The sequence below is a fragment of the Thunnus maccoyii genome, chromosome 7, assembly GCF_910596095.1.
Source record: "Thunnus maccoyii chromosome 7, fThuMac1.1, whole genome shotgun sequence".
NCBI classification, from domain to species: Eukaryota; Metazoa; Chordata; class Actinopteri; order Scombriformes; family Scombridae; genus Thunnus; species Thunnus maccoyii.
Window position 1 is genome coordinate 5,622,983 of NC_056539.1, and position 23,635 is coordinate 5,646,617.

General features: G+C 38.4%; 1 protein-coding gene across 4 annotated transcripts in view; it reads left to right on the plus strand.

Moving 5' to 3' along the window:
• Positions 1–1,471: 1,471 nt before the first annotated feature.
• The window catches only part of znf644b (zinc finger protein 644b), a 28,784-nt gene continuing 6,620 nt past the window's right edge, over positions 1,472–23,635 (plus strand). For 2 of the 4 annotated variants that reach the window (XR_006097177.1, XM_042417728.1), the window contains exons 1-4: positions 1,472–1,771; positions 5,570–5,619; positions 18,855–21,569; positions 22,360–22,935. Coding sequence is in view for 3 of the 4 variants with exons in the window: in XM_042417728.1 (XP_042273662.1) it covers positions 18,869–21,569; positions 22,360–22,935 (3,277 nt within the window). In the remaining variant the exon portion in view is untranslated. Of the gene's footprint in view, positions 1,772–1,862; positions 1,881–5,351; positions 5,423–5,569; positions 5,620–18,854; positions 21,570–22,359; positions 22,936–23,635 lie in introns of those variants that run through there. The other 2 variants (XM_042417729.1, XM_042417730.1) reach the window with 2 other exon arrangements.

The window sequence follows — 23,635 nt, forward strand, 5'->3', positions numbered from 1 at the left end:
GAGGGCTTGTGTCAATCCCTATATCTCACACAAAAAGACAACGCACTCCTCGGAATTGCTTTGTGTTTTCTGCCATCTAGGTGGGTACAATGATAAGCTCAGATCACAGTGAGACAAGCACAAATACAGTAAGTGACTTGGAAATAGCTTTGAAAGAAACATATCGCTGTTGAATACAGAGCTAAAGCTAAAGTTAATACACACTGGCATGGCGTAGATAAATATTTATGCACAAATATTTATGTCTTACAGTTTCTCAATATATCAATATTAATGATCTGCATTCCGCACGTTTAATAATTTAGCAAAAATAAATAAGTCATATTTTGCCCACTCTATAAATATTCAGCAGATTTGGAGAAATTTCAGTTGTCTGCAGACTTTTTCTTGTTGATAATAGCAGTCACTGGAGCGATGTACATTCACAGATTTGTTAGTTGTTTGCTTAATCCAATCAATATTTTATATGTTTGTGAATATGAGAACTACCACTCCAATTAACCACCGCAGACACCACACTCAGACTACGTTTTCTTCAATGCACTGGTTAAAGACGTACTAATGTTTCACACATTAAAAGTATGGTCTGGAAAATCTGCTTTTACATCACTGTGTCTTGTGTATAATCAAGAAGAATATTCTGACTATTATTATAATGCACTACTGTAGATTTCCATGTCAGTTTAACCATTGATTTAAAAAAAAAAAAAAAATCATTTAAACATGACTTAGATCATACAGATCATATGGAAGGGACTTAAAGTAAATTACATTATTAGTTAGAGTTCAGTTGCCCATGCTTAAAGCTTGTGTTCCTGGATTATTAGATGGGAATTATGTTGGCAAAGAAAATACCAAATGTAACATTAAAAGAAATGATCATTCTAATAATTAACACCTGTTCCAAAACACACTGATGATGATACAATATTTTTTTCCCTCTGACTCATGAGGTTTGAAATGCCTGATGGTTTTCCTGTGGAAACATGGAAATAACACTTGGGCAAGAAGAGCCATGCGACAGTATTAATAATGCATTTTGAGCATTCATTCTGCATCATTATTCTACAATTTAAATGAGGGTTAAAGCTCACTGCTTTACTTGTACAAGAGCAATTGGACATTAAATATACAACAGTAGCATATTTTCACCAGTGAAACTTTGATTGGAAGCATTTTGAAATCCAGTCCATGGTCACATAAGACATATTTAACCCTTTCTGTCCTGTCTTGCTTACAGTCCACACTGTTGTTACATTGTGGGTGACACTGCTGGGGGTTGTTAGACCCAAAAGAGAGTGCTAGAGAAGGCTATTGAACAGTCAGACCTAAAACAAAGTCTAAGTTATATGAAATAGAACAATGTTGATAAACTGGAATATAGATTTTTATTATATAGCAGTGATAACCCACTTATTAGATTTGTCACACTGACAAACACACACAGTATCCAGTCCAAGGTCACCTCATTCCCAAACTATAAAAATATTTACACTATCAATACAATATCCCATTGTTATCATCCAATTTAAAATTTGGGGACATGTGTTGTTTCAATATTGTAGTTAAGTTATTAAAGCGAGCTGGACCAACTGGTCAGACTGGCGGGGAACTGAAATGGTCATAAGGGGTCGGTGTGCAGCAACATCCCTCTCCTCTGGACCGGAGTGTAACCTGCGTGATTTTAAAGCAAAATGGCGACAGTGTAATAGAGGGGAAGAACGGTGTCAAGTGCAATGACAAACTTGTGGACATGAGTCGTCGTCCTGAGGTAGGTGTTACAGCCTGCTGTACAGTTTGATGTGCGCAGGGATAAATTGTAGGCAGGTACGGTCATCAGTCAGAGATGTGTCGCTGTCGTACAGCAGGTCGCTATGAAGGTATGAAAACAGTAACACTGCAGTGTCTGGTAACTGTGGACAGGCAGGCTACACAGTCTTACCTCAACAACTTAAACTGGCTCACTGTTGTACCATAAACTCTTAGTCCAAGACATTTCTGATACAGTTTTCTCTTTGTGGTTCAGCCTGTCGCATCACAGCGTGTAAAGGTGGCTCTGTGCTATCCAGCTGTAGTGTTTCACTTTGTACTAAAACGTGCCAGTCGGTGTGTAGAGGAAGACGATTACGTTTCTTGTTAACACTGGCAATTTTTGTAGGATATATGCAATTTTTTTTTGATGCAGAGCTATGTGCTCACATAAGTTTTATGTCTCTACCTCAAGCCCTCACTGACTTAAAATAGCCCATTAGAAACACAGAGTGATTCTGAGAGTGAGGTAAATGCAATGTGTGCCTGTGGGAAATTGTTAGACCTACATTGTATGGAAGTTCTCAAATGGCAAAAGGGCCTATTGCAAAGTTGAACTCCAATGAATTAAGTTGAAGCTGTGATCAATTCTTTGTATGAATAAAGCATCAAATGGCTGTTTGTATGTGATGAGGGTTGCTCGTTATGACCCACAGTTAAATTATCTGCAGTTCCCCTCAGCTCTAAGACAACTGTTTTGATTCAGTTTCATTTCTCTCATCAGTGTCGTTTCCAGCTGCAACAGGTAGCTTTTGCTAAAAATCTCTAAAAAAACATCTATACACTATCTGCCCAGCACCAAACAGCTGACAGACAAAGTTGGCAACTATAGCTGGTGAGCATAATGGAGCATTAATCAGCTAAAGAGTTGGATATTTCAATCAGGAGTTGGTGGAGAGCAAAACGGAGCTAAAAGAGGAGTGAATATTGAGCTTAAATTAATCAGATAGCCAAATCCAACTCCAAAAATAATATTCTGTGTCTGCTGGATAATTAAACAACTGATTGCAAACGAGTTAGCAATATCAACTTAAAAGGTGATAAAATGTCAGAGTGGTGACATTTTTTTTTTGTGAAAAAAAAATCTGATGATGCAGGTTTAAGATTTGATAGCACTACAGGGAGAAATTTCTAAGTTCAGAGCAAGGACAACAAGACATGGCAAACAACTAGACAGGAAGGATTTCTCTTTCTTCCTTTTAAATTGTGGTACTGGATATGAGAAGAGGACTATAGCTGTCCTATATGATAATACAATGTAATGATATAACATGTAATACAATTTGCAACTGTTTTGCATTGTTCGACTAAACTGCTGTAATATTTAGAAATTAAGTCAGCAGGACAGAATTGCAGCTGTTTTAGGAACTTATTGATGGTTGGAAGAGTGCAATTAGTTCCAGTAATGGTAAAAAGTGTGTTAAAGTTAATCTTAAAATTCTCTGAGGTATTTTCATGTTCCAGTGCAGATGATGCTCTTTGATTAACTATGGTAAAAGGGCTGAGAGGAGCAGGTTATAGGGTGATTTGGTTTTGGTATAGGCTAATTGTAAAAACGACTTGTTTAGATATTAATGACTTGTGCTTGTGGGAGGCTATACACAGCTTAGGAGTAAATGTTCCCTAGGAGACCAAAGAAATTAACATATCAGGGAAGTTGTTTTTTAAGAGTTAATTTCATTTGACTGGTGGCTTTGAACTGGAGTGTGCCATACACTGAAGGATGATGATTGGTAGAAATTTGCAAGCACTCCTCAGGTTTGATCAGTAATGCAGAGATTGTTTGAATCTGCTTTAACTGTTGGAATTGCTAGATCACACAATTCCTGGATGGACTGAGCATTTTGTCTTTATTTTTGTGTTGGCTCAGTAGTTTTGGCATTAAAGAACTTCCATAATATTTGATATATAGGAGTTTATTGACATCGCAGTTCGATTGTGTGAAACTTTTTAGGTTAAATATATTATTATTTTTATTATTTTTCTGTTTTTGAGAAAAATGTATGTGGTACGCACAAAATAAATTCTGTCAGACTGTACTCCAAGAACACAACTGGGGGTTCACCTCTCAGGTATTACTTTTAGTAAGCTGGTAAATAATCTTCATTGAGACTCTAGCAGTTTGTATTTGTTTACCAGGGGTGGTGATGGTAAATCAATATCAGACTCATTTTAATTCAAATGGTAATTCATTCATCCATCCATCCATCCATATGGTCCGTGGTGACCACCCAGATTCATTATATTATATATAATAATTCTATTCTCTATTCTCAAATATGTGATTTTCTGAGACAACTATCACTCATTAAACAAAAGGACTGACTACAGATAACAAGCATAGAGGCTAGAATAGGACTCTTAATTGTCTCTATTGCAGATAATAGGTGTGTGTCATATCCCTTTTAACAGCTGAAGAATTAAGGTTTTGTAAAATCAAAGCGTAGACCTACATAAATGAGTCCATCCCTCTCTGCAGGTGTCTAAGGACAAGCTTACATGGCTATAGGAAGAAGTCAGTGTCAGCTTAACAGCCTTGTGTAGGTTTGATTGCATTAGTATAGAGTAAAGGAGTCAACTGCCCGACTAAATAAATCAGATGGTTGAGGCGTGTTATCCACAAATTGATTATATGTCACTTGACAAGGTCAAATATTTTAACCAAGATGCCTGAAGTCCCTGAATGCTCAGCATAGCAAACAGTTATGTGTTCTCTGTTGGCCTGGCTGGCTGCTTACACAGCTATAAATGAAGACACCTGGGACTACTTAAATGGGAGTACACTGGCCTGAATTAGCAACTCAGCTGAGGAACAGCTGCAGAGATGAGATATTTTAGTAATCAGGTGGATCTACCAAGAACATTGAGGTCTGCAGAAATATATCAGTGGCGGAGGAGGAAATAAGGGCAGCGTGTTTTCGTGGAATCACATTGACTGACTCACCCTTTGATGACCCATTAAATCATCTGCATGAAATGAATAACTTATTATCACAGTTGTTTCTTTTGATGAACATACTACACTGAAGCTGTTCAGTATTCTCTTTTTGCTCTTGCAAATTTCCATACAACTACAGAGTCAGTTTTTGATGTTCATATTTAAGTTAATGAATAGACAGCAAACATTATTAGCTGTCTCCAATATACTCTGTAATTGTGGCTATTTGGAATTTAGGCTAACAAATTATACTGCTGCTGTAATGTACAGTGCATACTGTGTCGATATGAACTAATGATTATTTCATTATAGTTTAGTCTAAGAAATATCAGAAAACAGTGAAAAATGAGTCAATGTCAAACCTTCAAATTCATTTTTCTGTCTGACCAACAGTCCAAATTTAAAGTTGTTAAATTTGCAAATATATAAAACAGAGGAAAGCAGCAAATCTGCATATTTAAGAAGCTGAAACCAGCAGGTTTTTGGCATTAATGGTGATTAATGGTTATCAAAACTGTTTTCAATTGATATAATTATTTTAGTTCTTATTATGACCCTGCTAAAATGTTATTTCCTTGTGTCCATGGATGTATTTTCAAGAAAGAATGTCGTCAGCTTTCAGACGTGGATCCAAAAACTGGGGCTAAATTTGGAGCTTGGATTCCCTGCGGCAGGGTGTGTCAGATATAGTCACAAAATCTTACTGAAATATATGGTAAAAAAAAATCACAGTGATCTGTGTAGTGTGCTGCTTGTCAGCTTTTTTTTAAAAAAACAACAAAGTTACAGAATATTGACTTGTTCTTCGACTCATTGTTACAGGTGTGTTTTCTAAGAGCCATGTGGCAGAATCAGTGTTACAGCACAGACTGGTAAGTACATATTGACTGGTTCAATCACTTGTTTCATCTTGTTTAACACACCACATAATAATTATGATCAGAATCTGACAAACTTGGGTGCTACTAGTAACATTTTGTCTCTTATTTGAAGTGATATTATCAACTCTGCTTTATAATTTGAACAAGAATCACAACAAGCTGACATGCAGTCACACGCTCTTTAATTTCTTTCAAATAGTCACTCAGCTGAAATAAATTTTTATTTAAACAGGTAACTGTGAGCTCAAAACGAGTGTTGATTGCATTTTAATTGAGTACAAAAATGTGTGTTACGTGGCATCTAATATTCTTGTTAGTATTATCATTATTACAGTCATAATGGCAGAGCATAAACCAAAATGTGACCGTCGCTGAAGAGGTGTTATAATTCAGAGGCACAGTTGGTATGTCTCCTTACCGGCTTAACACCTGAAACTGTAGCTCAGATGTGTGAAATGCTCTGAAACTATAGCTGGGTGTGATTACCAGTCAAATTAAATCTGAGATGTCAGTTACATGTGTCAGTGCCTCCACTCCTACACTTGGCAGGTTGTAGGGAGTGACAAGCTGGCTGTTGATTATTTTCCAGTGTGAAACAATCACTGATGCAAACTAGTTTTCACAATATTCTGTTTTTTTTTTTTTGTTTAATTTTTTTTAAAAATGTAAGTGACAAATGTGAATTTTGATGTTGAAATTGTCACCAGATTGTACCATCATGGTATAATTATTTAATCAGTAATCCCAGTTGTACTCAGAGGATGCATGAAACAAATTTATGAATATTTATTCGGCCTTATTGTCTTAGACATCATTGATATAGTAGTTCCTTGCTGTTCATTCTTACTAAACAATCTAGAAAAACAGACTCACATACATAAGAAGCTGTATTTCTCTAGGAGTTCATTTCAGTTATGTGATGTTGGCCCTTTAAATGAGCTTTGTTACAGGACAGGACAGGAAAAGCTCTACACTGTAGAACAGATATCATATTCTTTTAACTTATATCCAATTTCAGCCTCTTTCACAGGGCAGTACAATCCACTTTTTTACATGTCAGTTTTTCTTTATCCAATTTCCAGCTATTCTTCCACCTACATATACATAAAAAAACCACATTAAGTACTAGGCATGTAGTGTCTTTTTTAATATAAAATGTATGTATGAATTGAATAATCATATTGCATTGATAAAGCCATTATAGGGCTTATAAATGTGGGCTTTTGGAGCATATTGCACTTGATATTTGCTCCATCTCTATATCTGTAGCTCTCATACTTTTTGAATTCATATTTTGTATGAGGGGGAAACAGGTTTCAACAAGCTACAGTACTTTTGCTACACCTCACGGCAGTAACTCTTTGGATTTTACAGACATCATTTTTTTTATATTTCATGGTATATGTATGTGCAACTGCATCCTTAATTTTTACTCTAATTTCAGCTCTCACATTTGTTTGTCTTTTTCTCAGTTACATTTCAGTTCACATTAGCGAGCACATTCACTGTCGCTCCTGTAGCAAACACTGTGAAGATGTGAAAAAAAGCTTTTACTTCCCTAATTTCCCGACAGCAGCTTTACTGAGAGGGATTTGCAGGAATGTTATTTTGGATGAATTTATAGGGATAAGGGTTCTTTCTCTGATTCTTTAACACATGATGCAGTCTGATTACATAAAAAAGCCTCAAATTAGCAGCTTTTGAATCCAGTTTACATCTTGACTACAACCAACCTTGCTTCTCTGTTTTTTTTTAGTGTCTATTTTGGGGTATTTTTTATGTTGATAAACATGAAATTGATTTTCTGTGGTTTAGGGATCACATGTGAATTGAGTAGCGCTCCCTTTTAAAAGAGCCACAAGACTTCTTTGGATAGGAGTTCATTTTAAAGGAGAGACAGGCTTCAGCGCCTTAAACATCATGAGGACCAGCAGGTGAGATTCCTGCAGTCCATCAAAAGCTGGATGAAGCTGCACATGTCCACAGTCCAGCCTGCTGCTCTGGGTCTGCAGATCAAGCCTCAGACTACACCGTCTCTCTCAGGTTATGGACCATTTCCTCCACTAAGGGGCAGAATATGATCACTGATACTCTCTGCCCTTGCTCTAAGGGATGATACATTGAAAAGCAACATTGGTTAATGTGGCCTGTGTAATCACATTACAGTAAATTGAATGGATGATTATAAGAGGGATGATGGATGAACACATAAAAAAGCTCACCCTTGTTATTTACAGAGTTGTCATTGCAATCATCCTCCACATAATGAACAAAAGTAAAAAAAAAAAAAAAAAATCCATATTTGAAAGAGGCCATAATTACATGCTGTCATGAACAGAGAATGTAGTGATATATAACAAAAAATATCTAAAAATATATATATAATTTGGGGCTTGTTCTATTGTGGAGGATGAAAATGTTTTATACATGTTTAGAGAATAATCTAGAGTACCTCTATTTTAATATCAGTTAATTGTGGCTTTTTCTTAGCTCAGCATACCTGCTCCCCCAATTAAATCCAAATGACCTAAAAATAAATGGTTATTTTCATTTTCTAGTATATTCTGGTGTCTGATGCAGATGCTCCCAGCTCTGCAAGAATGTCAAATCAGTATGGGTTTGTATTTATCCCTCCTGAACATTTCACAAGTCCAAACAACCTCTATCTTTGAAGGTTCGGATTAGTGAGCTTCTATTGTACATGAGCTGTGAGGCAGCTAACCCTTTCTGTGATACCTATCTAAGGTTGAGCTCAGCACTTTCCTCATTAATTTCCCATTTATTCTCAGAGTTGGATGTGATATTTTAGAGATTTGAGCATGCGGGGCACAGGTTAGGCGCAATTATGCTGACGGAGGGCTTTTACAGATGTGCTCAATGAAATCTGGAGTGTAGGATTATACATGTAGAAAGTTATATAGTGATTAACCTTCATTTCAGTCCCCTCTGTGATCTCTAGAAGGCAAATCCTCCTCCGATCAGCTGCTGTCAGTTATATTTTTCCATTCTGATGAATGACCTTCAAAATGATAGATTGAGGCATTCCTTCTTCTTCTTATGCTTTTGAAGCATTTGTTTGCCCTTTCAGGTAGTTCAAATGCCTCTTTTTACTACATACCACTCTGATTTTCTTCAGCAGTAAGGCTGTATGGATTCAGAGGTAACTTAAAGGTACCCTGTGGAGTTTTTGACCACTAGTAGCGCTATGGAGCAATGTTTTTAAGAGTGGGCCCTTGTTTTGTTTGTATCGTGCACACACAAAGGTTAATTCTAGGATTTGGCGGCTTTTGCGGAGGCTAAACCTGCACTAATAAGACAAAAAGAAACTGTAATTCACAAAGCACCAACAAAGGCTGAAATGTGCTGCCAAGCAAATAGCGTTTCAGTGCTTCTTTGCTATTTGCACGTATTTAAATTAGATAATATGCATACATTTGGTGCAAAATTGGCCCCTATGGCCAATTGGTCCTATGCAAATGAACCTCATTGCGAAAACAGCCCAATTCACAAAGACCAGGGCTAATAGCCACACACAGTTAAATTATTAGCATCTTCAGAGAGTTGGTGGTAACTGAAGGGCATTTATAAGGGGTGTCACACCCAGATTTTCTAGTGATCATGTTTAAATTCTTACCTGAAGTTTTGAGGAAGGCCTCAGCACCTATTTGGTCAGGACTTGTAGCTTGCGGTCTGAAAATGTAATTTTTCTCTTTCTCTCTGCTATCGTCCTGCCTACTGTATTCTTGGCGCAAAGGCAACATTTATACTTTGCCACATGGATATTGCAATAACACACAAAAAAGGGCAAATTGCACCCAGCTACAAAACTTAATTCTTTAACATCATGTTTAATGTATTGTTAAATGTTTGTGCTGTAATATCATTAGTGCAATATCTTCTGGGAATCGGACCTTGGGATGGAGCTATCAGCAGCCACAATCCATTCTTTGTGAATTCGCCCCTGAGTGTAAACATAACTTTATTTGTTTACATAAAAACTCCACAGGGCAGATTAAAGGTGTCATTGTGGTCATGGCAATGTGCATTTTATTACATTCAAAGGAAAGAAATGTAGTTATCATAAGAAAGGATAGAAAACACGTTTTTCTCCATGAGTCATGAAGTTTATCGTATGCCAATTTTTTTTGTGTGTGTTTTCAGCTAGTTTCCATGGCTGCAGGTGCCATCTGTTGGTGATATATGGTACTAGAGGGGATTTACACTGGATATGTTGCAGCAGGAAACAACTTTAATGTCTGCAACTGGAAATGAAAATAGAAATAAAAATGTGTATATATTACTGATTTTTTTTTTGTCGAATTCCATTTATCAGCCCAAAATAAAATCTAACTTATTTATTATTTGGTTCAGAGTTAGATATAAGATAAGACACAGGAAAACCAAAAGTCAGGGTAAAATCTTAACTAGTCATTCTGTTAATTAATAACTCCTAAAAAGCATTCATTCCAATTACAAACAAGTAAAAATCTCCCAGTGGGGTGAGATTATATTAACTGGTTTCCCAAAATAAATCCACTTGCTTTAGGAATTATCTATACCCAGGTGTTTGTAATTCCAAACAGATTTCTGCACTTAAATCAGGAAAATGACACTTGAAAAAGTTCTTGAAACAAGCTTTTTTGTTTGTTTGTTTTGGGAACAGGTGAAATAATCGTACTCTCATTTACAGGTTATGCATTTATTTGAAGAACATAAGATTTTTTGGAGTGGGGATTTTCATGTTGTATGTTTGAACATGATGGCGTGTCTGTGCCTGTGTGGGTTTTGTTTCTTTTGTTCAAGCTATTGCCATGGTGTCATGGATGGAATAACTGAAGGTATGTCAGCAGCCGCAATTAAATATTGTCTTTGTTTTCAGTTTTTTTCTAACAAGAAACTGAAAAATATACTGATGATATAGAAAAGAAGAAATGTCACAGTTGTAAAGCACCATCCAGTTAATTTAATGCACTGATGCTATAATTGTCTAGTTATTATGCAAAGATAATCATTTTTTTTCTCAAATGCTGCAAATCTACCTTGTATTTTTTGTGCATTTCTACATCGACGCCGCAGAAAGCAGGCTTTAACAACAATGGCAGTTCCCTTCTTCACCCCTCAAGAAAGGACATATTTGAGCCCCTTTGATTTGGCCCGATTTGTTTTGATGTGAGGAGTGAGTGGTTTTTAAAATCTCCTTAACTCCCCAGGCCTGGCCCAGCCTCCCACAGGGCTAATGACCGTAGCCTGGCCCGTGTTGAATAATACAGACGCTGGCGAGGTGGAAGTGGGGAGGAGGGCAAGGGTTAGACGTGGGCCCTCCTTCTACAGTACACCTCCATTGATAAGATTGTATTAATTGGTATGAATAGAGAGGGTTTTCTCCCTCTCCTTGTATACATTTACCATTATACTCATTAGCTTCCCGTTGCCTCCCAGCGAGTTTCTCCTTCACATCCCCCGGGGTCTCCTGGGAGGCAATTTGCATCTCTCCATGGTGTCTCTCTGGGGTTATTGAGGAAATATTAGCCCCTTTTCTTCTGTGGCCGACCCTTTGATTTATTTGGAGCTAGAGCTGATAGAGTGGCACTCACATGTTAATGACTGGCGCTGATACAGGCCCCTGGTGCAAGACGACTCATTGATCCGGGTTGAAAAGGTACAATTGACAAGCAGTACTGAATAACCGTCTTACATGCGTGTGTGTGTGTGTGTCTGTGTGTGTGTGTGGACCTTGAGAAATGACAAGGGAATCCCACTGCTGTCAAGGCTACTGCGCTCAAGCTGTCCAGGTTTCCTGATAGAGGTAGATAAATAGGCTTTTGTTGGCCTCTGAATTCCTTGTGACTTTTTGACAGCCACAGTTTTTGCGTTATCTTTTCAGAGGCTTGCTTCTTCTCTGTTCACTGCAGACTTTGCTATTCAGGTCATCTGTCTGACCCCATGTGATCACAGCGGTGCTTACTTTAGCCACTTTTAAGCCTCAAAACCCAATCAGAGCCTGCAAATGACTCACTTGATCCAGTTCCTGTTTAGAGTTGTTTGTCCTGGTCCAATAACAGGACTCAAGGTGACTACTGAGGAATCACTTTGGTTGCGTTTAGTGACTATGAGGCCCGTGCTCCCTGCGCTCCCATTCCTGCCGTTGGTGCGCTCATATTATGTTTTAAAGAAAGATAATGAGAGATTTCATCCTAATACCTGCAATGCTTGACATGCCTCCGAATTTAAGCTCACTGATGTCTGCTCGGCAATTCGGAGCCTGTCCTCAATTTGGAGAGCAGCTTGACACTGACTCCCTTTCATCTGAATGGTCACATGTCTACAGCAAAGCGGCAGCAACAAAGTTTGATATATATATATATATATATATATATATTTTTTTTTTTTCTCCGTCTCAACTGGAGAGGAAACGCATGCCTAATCATAGCAACAACTTCTGTCTTGCTTAGTATTTATATACTTTCAGTTATATGGTAATAATAACATTTAATAAAAGTCAACATCCTAACTGCCACTAAACAAAAATACCCACCACGGCAATCACTGCATCTTCTCTGCATACTTATAACAGATTAGAGGTTATGTATATCAATTGTGCAGCTCATGCATATTGTTATGAAGGAGAAATGCAGGAAATGGAAATGTGCCATTTCAACGAGACGGCACAGCTTGCCAAAAGCGGGCAAGTGGGTAGTGCTTGTGGTGATGGTCGGGTTTGTTTTCCTCTCAGTGCTGGGAGATGAGAAGTCATGTATCTAAACAGAGCAGATATGATGTTTATGAGAGCCATCTGTTTGGCAGCCCTCCTGTGCCCACTGCCCTCCTCAACGTGAGAGCAGCCTCATTAAAACGGTCACATGCCTGAGAAATTTCTAACTGCTTTGTTTTTTTTTTTTTTCTTCTTTCTTCCCCCCTTTAAAAGGAGTAGAGTTTAAAACTAACAAAGCCTTGGGAAATCCCCATCAGACATCCCTCCCTTAATCCATTTAATTTTGAAAGGTATTGTTTAAAGCTTTAAAGTTTATATCGTTTAATCCCCCTCCAACACTACGGGCAGCAAATGAGGCCGTGTCAGCAGCTTCAACAGTTATAATCTACTCCACACAACAGAAAATCCTCCTTCAAGACAAGGTTGCATGGGTTTCCTGTGAACTCACTTGTTTGATGTTTCTACCTGCTATTGAACATGACTTCTGTCTTAACCCAACTGTCACTCGCTCCCTGTCCCCTTTTATCACTCCGAATGTTCTCGCTTCACCTTTTTTCATCAGTAAATCTACCATCACAGCCATTTCACTCATTCCCCTTTTTTAGGAGAGGGGGGCAAGGAGAAGTTTGTTGTGGGCAGGTTCAGGGGGATTTTTTTTAGATATATTGTGCTAGAGTGTTGAACCTTGGCCAAAGGACAGGATTGTTTTGAGTGTCATTTGTGGTTCAAAGCACCACTCTTTAACGCTTTTACTTATGTGGTTTTGTCTCTACTGGATGTGCAAGTATTTATTATGTATGTGCATATACCCTCTGCAGATTTTCTAACACATTGTTTTGTGTACTAACATTTGATTAGTTAAAGGAAAAATTCGAAATTTTGGGAAATATGTTAATTTGCTTTCTTGCCAAGAGTTATATGATAGGTTTGATACCACACTCATGTTTGTATGGTAAAAATGAAGCTATAGCTGGTAGCTAGTTAGCTTAGCTTAACACAAAGACTGGAGACAGGAGGAAACAGCTAGCTTGCCTCTGTGCAAAGGTAATAAAACCTGCCCACAGCAACTTGTCATTTTAACACTTTGATTTTTCTTAACATTAAACAAACAAGATATAATCAATGTTAATTGGTGATTTTATCACGTACAGACAGAACCAGGCTAGCCAGTCTTTATGCTGAGCTAAGCTAACGTAACCGGCTACTGACTGTAGCTTCATATTTAGCAAACAGAAACAAAGGTAGTATGAATCTTCTCATCTAACTCTTGGCAAGAAAGCAAATAAGGGCATTTCCCAAAATGTTGCTTCAATTTACCACTTCCAGTTATACTTATCTGCATTTTTTTCCATGAATCACTTGAATGCACACCATTATTCTTGTTGTCTAAGTATGCATTTGCATTTAATTTGTGCTTACTTTAAAGAACACAATTTTCTTTGCAGCACATACCACCTATGGTTCTCATATATTTTCCTTTAGTGTATAATTTGAGTCATATAACTCCAGTGTATATTTCCACTCAAGCAGTAAATTACATTGTTTAGTTATCAAAGGCTTTGTGTAATTACATTTGTGCAATTCACGATGACAGGGCTGATAGTGTCTGCACAAGACGCTGGCATACATAATCACAGCCAAAATCCCATTAGGGAGAATGGAGACCATTATTATGGAAATGACCTTTGGGTGACAAGAATTCAGTGGGATAAAAGAGTATGTAATCCAGACAAAGACATCGTGTGAAGCTGCTCTCTTTATTTTCTCCTGTGCAAATTTAAGAAATTTAGGGTGTTTCATGAATCTGCTATTGTCGTGTTTTTTTGTTTCACATTCTTCAGCAGAACAAGCCAGTTAGTCACAATGAGGAAAGTGAGATTTGGCTTGTGGTTTGTTGCTAATTTCCTCCTGCTTTTCTGCTGTTTGATACTGTGGGTGACTGCAGGGCTAAGATAGCAGAAGAACAACTTAACCGTGTGTTTTTTTTTCTTTTTCTTTTCGCTGTGGCACTTTCGCTGAGAGAACATACTCACCTTGGGATTACCGGAGTGTCGAGCTGAATCTCTGTCTGTTTGTTTTGAGCCACGCTTTGATACTCTCACACTAAAGAGGCAGCTTCATAAATTCACATTGTGTCAAATAAATCAATAGATCCCATTAGCTGAGGAAGTTGTGTAGTGCAGTACTTGAGGGACCATGGCCCCCCTTGTTTAGACATTTCTCCAGCAAAGGCGATGGAAGAGGAATATAGGGTTGGCTGTTGATCCATACAGACAGCTCCAGCAGTTGAAATGGTTTGGCTGACTGGTCCCAGTTGGTCTTCAGCGCTGTCTCCACTGTGCTGCCAGCCTGGGTCTTCAGTTGTACAGGAAGAAGAAATTTGCTTAGACATTCACAGTCTTATAAGCCTACAGCATCAAAGTTTTCCTCCTCAATATGTTTGTTGTTCTCCTGAGACTCAAAGTTTGTGTATTTAAATTTTTTGACTTAAATAATGTCTAAGATGGAAGAGAGATGTCACAATGATTTTTTTTTTCTAAAACACTTTATTTTTTATGTAATGTCCAACAACAGGAATTTGGCATACCATTATTATTTTCATTATCGTTTATAATTTTGTCTTAAAAATGTCAGAAAATTGTGAAAAATGCTCATCACGTTCAATTATATAAAACAGGAAAAAAGCCAGAAGCTGGTACCATCAACTTTTTGGCATTACTTCATGATAAATGACTAATCAATCAATCAACTAGCCTAATTGTTTCAGTTCCTGTCTATTAACTGTATCTTTTCTACTGTTTTGCATCACCATAAATGACAAGAATGTCAAAAAATCAGGAAAATACACATTTATACATGTAAATTGTGTGTACTTTTAACCTTTCTGTATTAAAAAAAACAAATTACAAAAGCATTTTAACCTTAGATCCCTAGCATAGTCATTTAAGTCATAAGAAGTAGTCCCAATAAATTCACAAAAAAACCCTAAAAACTACTCCACCGCACTAGAGAACATTGTACATTGTATTCAGTTTCAGTGCCCGTCATCACAGCATCAGTTGGTAGATTAAAACATTCAACTTTTAGCCATTTTAACTAAGTCCAGAGGATTTCATTCATTCATTGACATTTTTGACACCAGAAATGACATTATACGCCTGACCCCAGGCCCTGAGCTGAAACCTTCTTTTCCTTCTGATCTCTCCACTCCTCCCTCTACTGAATCCTGTCTGTCTTTGTCCTCATCTCAAAGTATGACTCTGACTCATATTCTGGCATTTTAAAAAAAGTCAAACATTTTTAAAACAACACAAACCCTTGAAAGCATACTGCAAAGGCAACTGTGCTTGCTGTCAAAACTACAAAAAGCTTGCCTTTATACTGTTTATCATTTAATACTTGTCCATTCTTCTTTTAATGTCTTCACTTGTTGGGTTTTTCCACTGTGGCCCTTAACATGACCTGTAATGGCACAATGCACTATTTTATGAGTTATTGTCATGAGAGGTTATTGTTATTGACTTCTCCCATAGTCCAACATTTTTTTCTGTCTCTGCCCTTTGTATATCAGTCATAATATATTACATTACATTCATCTAGCAGATGATTTTGTCCAAAATGACAATACATTTCTTTATATCATCATTTTAATCACATACCTCTCTTGTTTTATATCTTTCTGAAGATTCAAATGAAACATGAACAAAAACACCAGTATGTCCTCCACACGCTACTACAGGTTTCATTTATTTAGTTTTCATTTCTTTTAGATGTGAAAATAATGACCAAATTGCATCACCAATTCTCATAGTAAAACGTGACCTTTGCACTCATCATGTCATCATGTCATTGTGATGAAAGCAGATTGTTGACTTCTAGTCATTTACACCTGCCGTTGTAGTAGTTTTTGCCTTAAAGAACACGTGTAAAATTGCTGCTTACATAGTGACTTGGATTAATGACACAAGTAATTTGAGTAAAAAAAAAAATTTACAGGCAAATGTTTTGGTGTTTTCATTATATTAGATTGTGTGGAGTAGAGAATGACGGGAAGATGAAAGAGAATAGGGCATGACATGCGCTGAGGTTGTGAGCCAGACTCAAAGCAATAGTGATGTGAGTACATGGCATGCTTCCCAGCCCACCAACTTTCAGAGCATGCTGTATGAGATCAATTTGAACTCCATAACTCGCTGGTGGTGAGGTATAAATTAAAGCTTTTAAATTGGTTTTGAATATTTGAAAGTCATAATTTAAAAAAAGGGAAAATCGTACGCATAGTTGATTGTTATGAACAGGGAGTTTCCAGTTTATTCGGTGCAGCCACTGTAGACATTCTAAAGCAATCCAGCTCAACAGAAATGCAATGTTTTCTATTTTTATAAAGGTTAGGCCCTATGTTGAGATTTGGTTGGCACATAGGTGTTGGTTCTGTACTGGACTGCATACATTTAGAATATTAGAGACAACTCATAATATAATGCACTCCAGTAAAACATCAACACTAACCGCGGCAACAGTGGTAAACACAGTTGAGTTAACACATCTTTGGCAGGGTCAACAAAAATGAAACATTTTAATCTTGATAAAAGTAGAATTTATGGCAGGGCTGTTGTATTGGATTGTATTAGATTGTACAAGTGCACCTAATAAAGTGGCCACTGAGGTGTATATTGACTGTTGTTTCTAATATTTTGTCTACCTGGAGCAGATTATTAGAAACATCTCTTGATAAATGTCACAAAGATAGTCAAGTCAAGTCAATTTTATTTATACAGCGCCAAATCACAACAGAAGTTATCTCAGGGCACTTTTCATATAGTGCAGGAATAGACGGTACTCTGTAATTTACAGAGACCCTACATTCTCCCATGAGCAAGCATGGGATTTATTGCAGGCCTATTGTATTGGATTCCATCGGACTGTACAGATATGCCTAATAAACTGGTAACTCTAGAGGTTTATTTATAGCATATACAGAAATACAGTTTGCAAACGTAATTTTCAAACTTCAGGTGCTGCAAGACAAAACATGAAACTAAGAGAAAGAAAAAGAAGTCTAAAGACTCCTTGATATGTAACTGTACAGTGTTGTAGTTTGTTTTCTCTTGTCTAACAGAACACAATCTCATTTACCAAACTGCAAGTGTCTTGGGGAAAATACCAGACAGGGTTAGTAAAAGCTCATGGCAGATTGATCTGTGCATATACAGTACAGCTTAACTGTATTAAAGTTTATAATCCCTGTAAACATCTTCAGGCAAGGCAAAGTCAGCCTTTTAACATTGACTAAGTGAAGTAAATAGAAGCAAATACATTTTTTGAAAAATTGCATTTCTGTTGAACTCCTGTTCGTTATATATAGACGCAAGTTGTGTGAGTTGGCTGCTAATGAGCCTTGCACATTTTCAACCAAGATATTTTGATGGTTTTGCCACCCTGCTGTTTGGGGGTAACAGTGAAGTTTGCTTTCAATGTAGAATGTCTGTTCCCCCTTCGAACCTCTAACACCACAACAGATGGGGAGAATATGGAGCTCGGAAGGTTTTACCTCTGAGGTGGTAACAGTGAAGCCACTCATTAACACTGAATTTACCACTTCGTTAGCAACGCAGCTTCCTGTAGAGAGCGACCAGCCCTGGATGCCAAATCCACTGAGCATATCATTTTAAACTAAATCAGCTCTGGACACATAATGCAATCTGTTGTAAAATGTAACACATGTTAAATCATCATATATTGCATACTATTTACTAACTCAAATTCTGCATATGCAAGTGCTTTCAAGTCAAAAAAACAACCAAAAAGTGAATATATTGTGCCTTGAATGTAACCATTCATAAACCGGTCCATGTGTATGTGCAAAGGTGTATGTTTTCTTTGTGTGGGTCTGTGTTTGTGTTTTAGACAGATTGTGTGCCTGCCAATTTGTCAGGATTGAAGTAACAACAGTCTCATGCTGGGATCTGTGTTGGCACCATCACAGAGTGATAAGACGCAATATGATCTCATTGGAGGTGTACTTTGTTCCCATGGAAATTGGTCAATTTTAGCAGACGACTGAGAACTTTAGGTGGAGAAGCAGGAAGGTTGTATCCCAGAGGTACGCTCACATAATTAAGCATCCTCGCCAGGGTATTCAGGGCTAACAGCAGGGTTTGTTGTGAATAGAGGTGGCGAAAGAGGGTGTTGGAAAATCATAATGCGGCACAGAATAATACCTCTCTCATTTTACGGAGCAGTGGGAATAGCCCAAAAAACTTTTTTTTTTTTAACGGTACCACATTTGCAGCATGAATAAGAAAAAAAGCACTGGTTTTTATTATACCAGTTTATAATTTGCATCTGCATTATTTCTTTGGCAAATTGTCTTCACATGTTGGAATACTGCACTATAATAAAGAAAGTAATATACTTGTAAAGCATGTCATGCTTGAAATGATTAGAAATGTACATACAGAGTACACTTTTGTACAGTTTTTGTACAATTTTGTGATATTCTTTTATATTTCAGAAAGTATTGGTACTATGTCTCATCTGAAGCCAAATGCACAAGAGGACAAAGACGTGGAACCGGTGTCTGACAGCCCAGGTCGTACTCAGGAGCCATTACAGAGTCACACATTCTCCCTGAAGAACAATGCTGCAGGTCTGTCCTCAGATGAACACGAAAACCCTTTAAATGGAACCCAGCCGAATCCATTTGTATACAGGAGTGTCCCTGCTGTTCCCCATGCAGGCAATTCATTGCCTTCAGGAGCACTTGTTAATGGACCTGGTTCACACCCCACCTCAGAGGTACACTGTGTCCTGAACAAAGGCACTGTTTTATCCAACAATGTCCTGGATGCCGCGTGGCAACCGGAGAAGGACACGAGCCCCGAGGTGTTACCACCACCTAGTGAGCTTCAATCAGACGCTTGGAAGAACACAGCGGGGCCCGTCGTAAAAACACTGGCCACACAGCCAGGTGTCAACACGCCACTGTCTCACTCGGAGGAGAATGAGTCTAAACTGGCCTATTCCACACTGTCAGGTGACAGTGCAGAGCAAATGCACATTAGCCAACCTTTGACAAAACAGACAATAAAAACAAGATCTCTACGGGATGCAGAATGGTCAGAAAGCTCCTCAGACGATTATGATGATAGTGAAGTATTCAGATGGGATTCGGCAAGAGAGCGCTTCTTGCACAATGACAGAAGGCTGGAGACCAAAGTGATGCACCAAAGACACAGGAAGCACAACACACATGTAATAAGCACGTCAAGCTCTCAAGAAAAGGTTAACAACAGCTTAAATCACACATACAGACATTTTTGCAGAGGTAATAATGTTTTAAATGTCGCCAACAAACACAAATCTATGGGTACACAATCTGATAATAAATATTCAGTTATGCCATTCAAAGATCTTTCTAGGAGCACAGCTTTAGACTCTGAGCACCATGTGTATAGCACAGCACAGGAAGGCTGTAATGAGGAAAATGACCCTGAAGATGAAGACAATTTTAGTCTAAAAGTGGAACAACTGAAGACAGAGCAACTTGAACAAGATCCACTTTTCTTTTCTTGCACAATATGCAATGTTAATTTCAAGGAAAAAAGACATTTCCATAGACATATGATGTATCATTTAGGCAAGCATAATCAGGTGAACAGTGACAATGTTTCACAGCCCTTTATATGCAGGGAGTGTGGGCGTTTGTTCTGTGATAGAAACTCCCTCATGAGGCACATTATTATTCACCAAGACAGGCTGGAAAAACTTATGGAGGAAATCAAAGTTCTCAAAAACACTGAACTGGAAGATGGGGCCACCGCAGTACAGTGCCCTCAGTGTGTATTTGGCTGTAATTGCCCTAAAATCTTTGTCCAGCATGCCAAAACACATGATAATCTGAAACATTACTACTTCTGTGAGGAGTGTAACTACATTACACTGACACAGCAGGCACTTGAAGCACACCTACATGTCGCACACCTCAACACACACCAGACTCAATACAGGAAAATGACTCATACTAATGATGCAGAGGAAGCAGACCATGTTCACGTTCAGTGTAAAATGGGTTTTTTCACTTGCAGGGACAAAGTAGCATTGGAAAGACATTCAGAGTTGGAGCGTCAACGATCACACAGTGGCAATTATAAGAAGTATGCTGAACAGCCAAAAAATGCCAGGTCTAAACCTCAGTCTACTTTTGGAGAAACAGCCCATTTCCCCCACTGGCCCAGTAAAAAAGGGGAAATTTACATTAAAAAGTCCAACACGCTAATTTCAGACAAAAACATAAAGTCCCCTCAGTTTAAGTGCTGCACCGAAAACACGCTGTCACCATCTTTATGGAGGATCGACAAGCATGGAAAGTTACTCCTACAACCAGTAGAAAAATTAGATGTGGCAACTGATCTCACCTGTGTGAAACAAGATGATAAAAAAAATGACCACAAGGCTTTTGGCAGCTCAAAGCATGTGAACTGTCCTGCAACTGTAGATTTTTTACTATCAACCAGCAATCCTAAATTAGACCGGATGTTCTGTCAGGGAAACAGGAATGATCTGGCAAGCGGGAGTTCACAAGAGCCAGTAAACCAAAATTCTCCATCAGTGAGAAAAATGGCAGCACCTTTGCATAACAGTATTGACAATATGAATAGTAATATAATGCCAAGGCTTAGCCAGAGGCTTCAGAAGCAGTCTGCAGATAGGGAGCTAGAGAAAGGCTGTGAGGGCAACGATAACTTCAGTGATGACACCAGTGAAGCTACAGGCAGCTTCTTGGAAAGCAGCGAGAATGAAAGGAACCCGTATGCTCGGAGGTATTTCAGAAAGAGGCAGAGGTTTTCAGCCAAAGACCAAAGCTCCCATGTACTCCAGAATGAAGATGATGGCGATGAAGACTGCAGTGACATAGAGCAACTCATAATCAAGGAGGAGTATATCGAAACTACAGTGTGTGATGATTCCCTGGAGTCGCCTTTTACATCTACAAGTGACAGCTTTGACGTTTTGCCCACACCAGGGGTCGAACACAAGCTCTGCCCGTACTGCCCTGCCATGTTTGAGTCTGGAGTGGGTCTGTCCAATCATGTGCGAGGGCACCTTCACAGAGTTGGCTTGAGTTATAACGCTCGTCACATGGTTTCGCCGGAGCAAGTGGCGTTGCGGGACCGGCAACCGCGAATCCGCAGAAGGATCCCCACTGGCATGAGGAAAGTGAGAAAAGGTGAAAATATTAGTTCATCCCTTACCAGCAGCTACACGCCAACTCAGAACAGAAGATTCTGTCTTTTATTTAATGAAGCCAACTTTCTCTGGCTTAAAGGAATAGTTTGACATTTAGGGAAATGCTTATTTGTTTTCTTGCAGAGAGTTTGAGGATAGGATCAATAACACTTTCACGTCTGTACAGCCAGCAGCCCATTAGCTTAGCATAAAGACTGGAAAAGGGAGGGAAACAACTAGCCTGACTCTGTTCAAAGGTAACAAAATCACCCTTTTGAAGCTCACAAAATAACATGTTGTATCTAGTTTGTTTAATCCGTACAAAATTCTGAGTGTAAAAACAACAATTCTCAGATGGTTATGAGCTGGACTATTTCTTGGCCGGAACCAACACCTTCCGGGAGTCTCCCCTGGTTGCCTACCACCTGGCCCCTTTGACAGAGCCAGGCTAGCTGTTTCTCTGCTTCCAGTAACTGGCTGCTGGCTCCAGCTACATATTTACTATACAGACATGAGAGTGGTAGCAATCTTCTTATCTTACTTGAAGAAAGAAATAGTATAAGAATATTTTCCAAAATGTCAAATTATTCCTTTAAAACGACCTTAAATGTAGCTACTGTAGAATTCCCCTTTATATAAAAGCTTGTAGAATAATAAGCAATCTAAAGCAGTCTACACTATTGTACTAACTCATGTTAAACTGTGTGAGTGTTGTTGATCAAAACTGTGTTTATAGCGTTCTTGTTCTTTCATTTCATTTATTGTATCAATCTTTTGAACTTGTATTACAGCCGTTAAGCCAGAAACACAAGGAGAGCACACGTGTCCTCTGTGCTGGGGTTGGTTTGATACTAAGACTGGCCTGTCGAACCATGTGAGGGGACACCTGAAACGAATAGGGAGAAGTGGTACCAGTAGCAGTAAGTCCCCCCTGTGCATCCTAAATGAACTCCTACAGGACAAAAAGGAGCATCACAACATCCTCCAGGTCCTCAACAAGAGCCAGTTCCCCTCACAGCCTTTTGTCTCTCAGAAATTCATCAGCAGCAATGGCTTGTTCCTGATGCGTACTGGACTACCAGTGAAAATCCAGTATGAGATGAGGAGTCCACATCCCATATTGGACAGCTTTGTACCAAAACAGGAGACAGAGGCCTTCTCAGAGCAGAAAAAGCTACAGTTAGAAGCACAAAGAGGCACCAAGGCCTCCTCAAGCATTTTAGTTGAACTTCTCAAGGCAAGACAGGAGAGTATGGAGCTTACAGCGAGAAACAAGCAGGAAACCTATGCAACCAAGTTCCATGATATTACCAAAGATTGCATGGAGGAGACTGAAGTGACCAGTGTGGAACCAAACTGGGCTCATGGTATGGAGTTTTTTGCTCAGGGTTTCACAGCAATTTCATGTTTTAACAGTCTCTTAAAGGAACATATGAGTGGTTTTGCATGTTTTAGCCCCTTGATAATACGCAGCCCCTGAATTTTTTTATCTTTTACTCTTGTGGGCACAACATAACTTGTGTCCACAATAAAAATAATATCAATTATTATAATTATTATAATAATAACTTATATTTTGGGACATTAGAGGCTATGATAGTATATATGCACATATACAGTAACTTACATTACTGGCAAAGCATTTTAGGCAAGTTTCAAGTCTCTGCAAGTTGATTTACACATTGTTGGAGGTATAAAAGCAAATGCATACAAAAACCTTCAGCAGCAATCATGTAAAGTGAACCTGATTTGTAGATATTTTGCAAACCCACCCATAAAAAGCCTAAGTCTAGCATATCTCTGGTGTTTGTGATTTGATTTAAATACCTCATATATCGTGGACAGATTTAAAGTCCTGATCCAGAACATTTGACAGTAAAAACGAAACTTACAAGCAAAGCAAGTGCAGGGGGAAACACCTGCAACGCAATATATATTTCTTGGGAAGCATTTGGCCTCTTTGTTCAGTTGCAGGGAGGTTCACTGTTTATTGTACGCATCAAGCCTCTGATTTTAATCAATATTTAATTACACATTTATAGTATCTCAGTACAGATGCCTGAACAC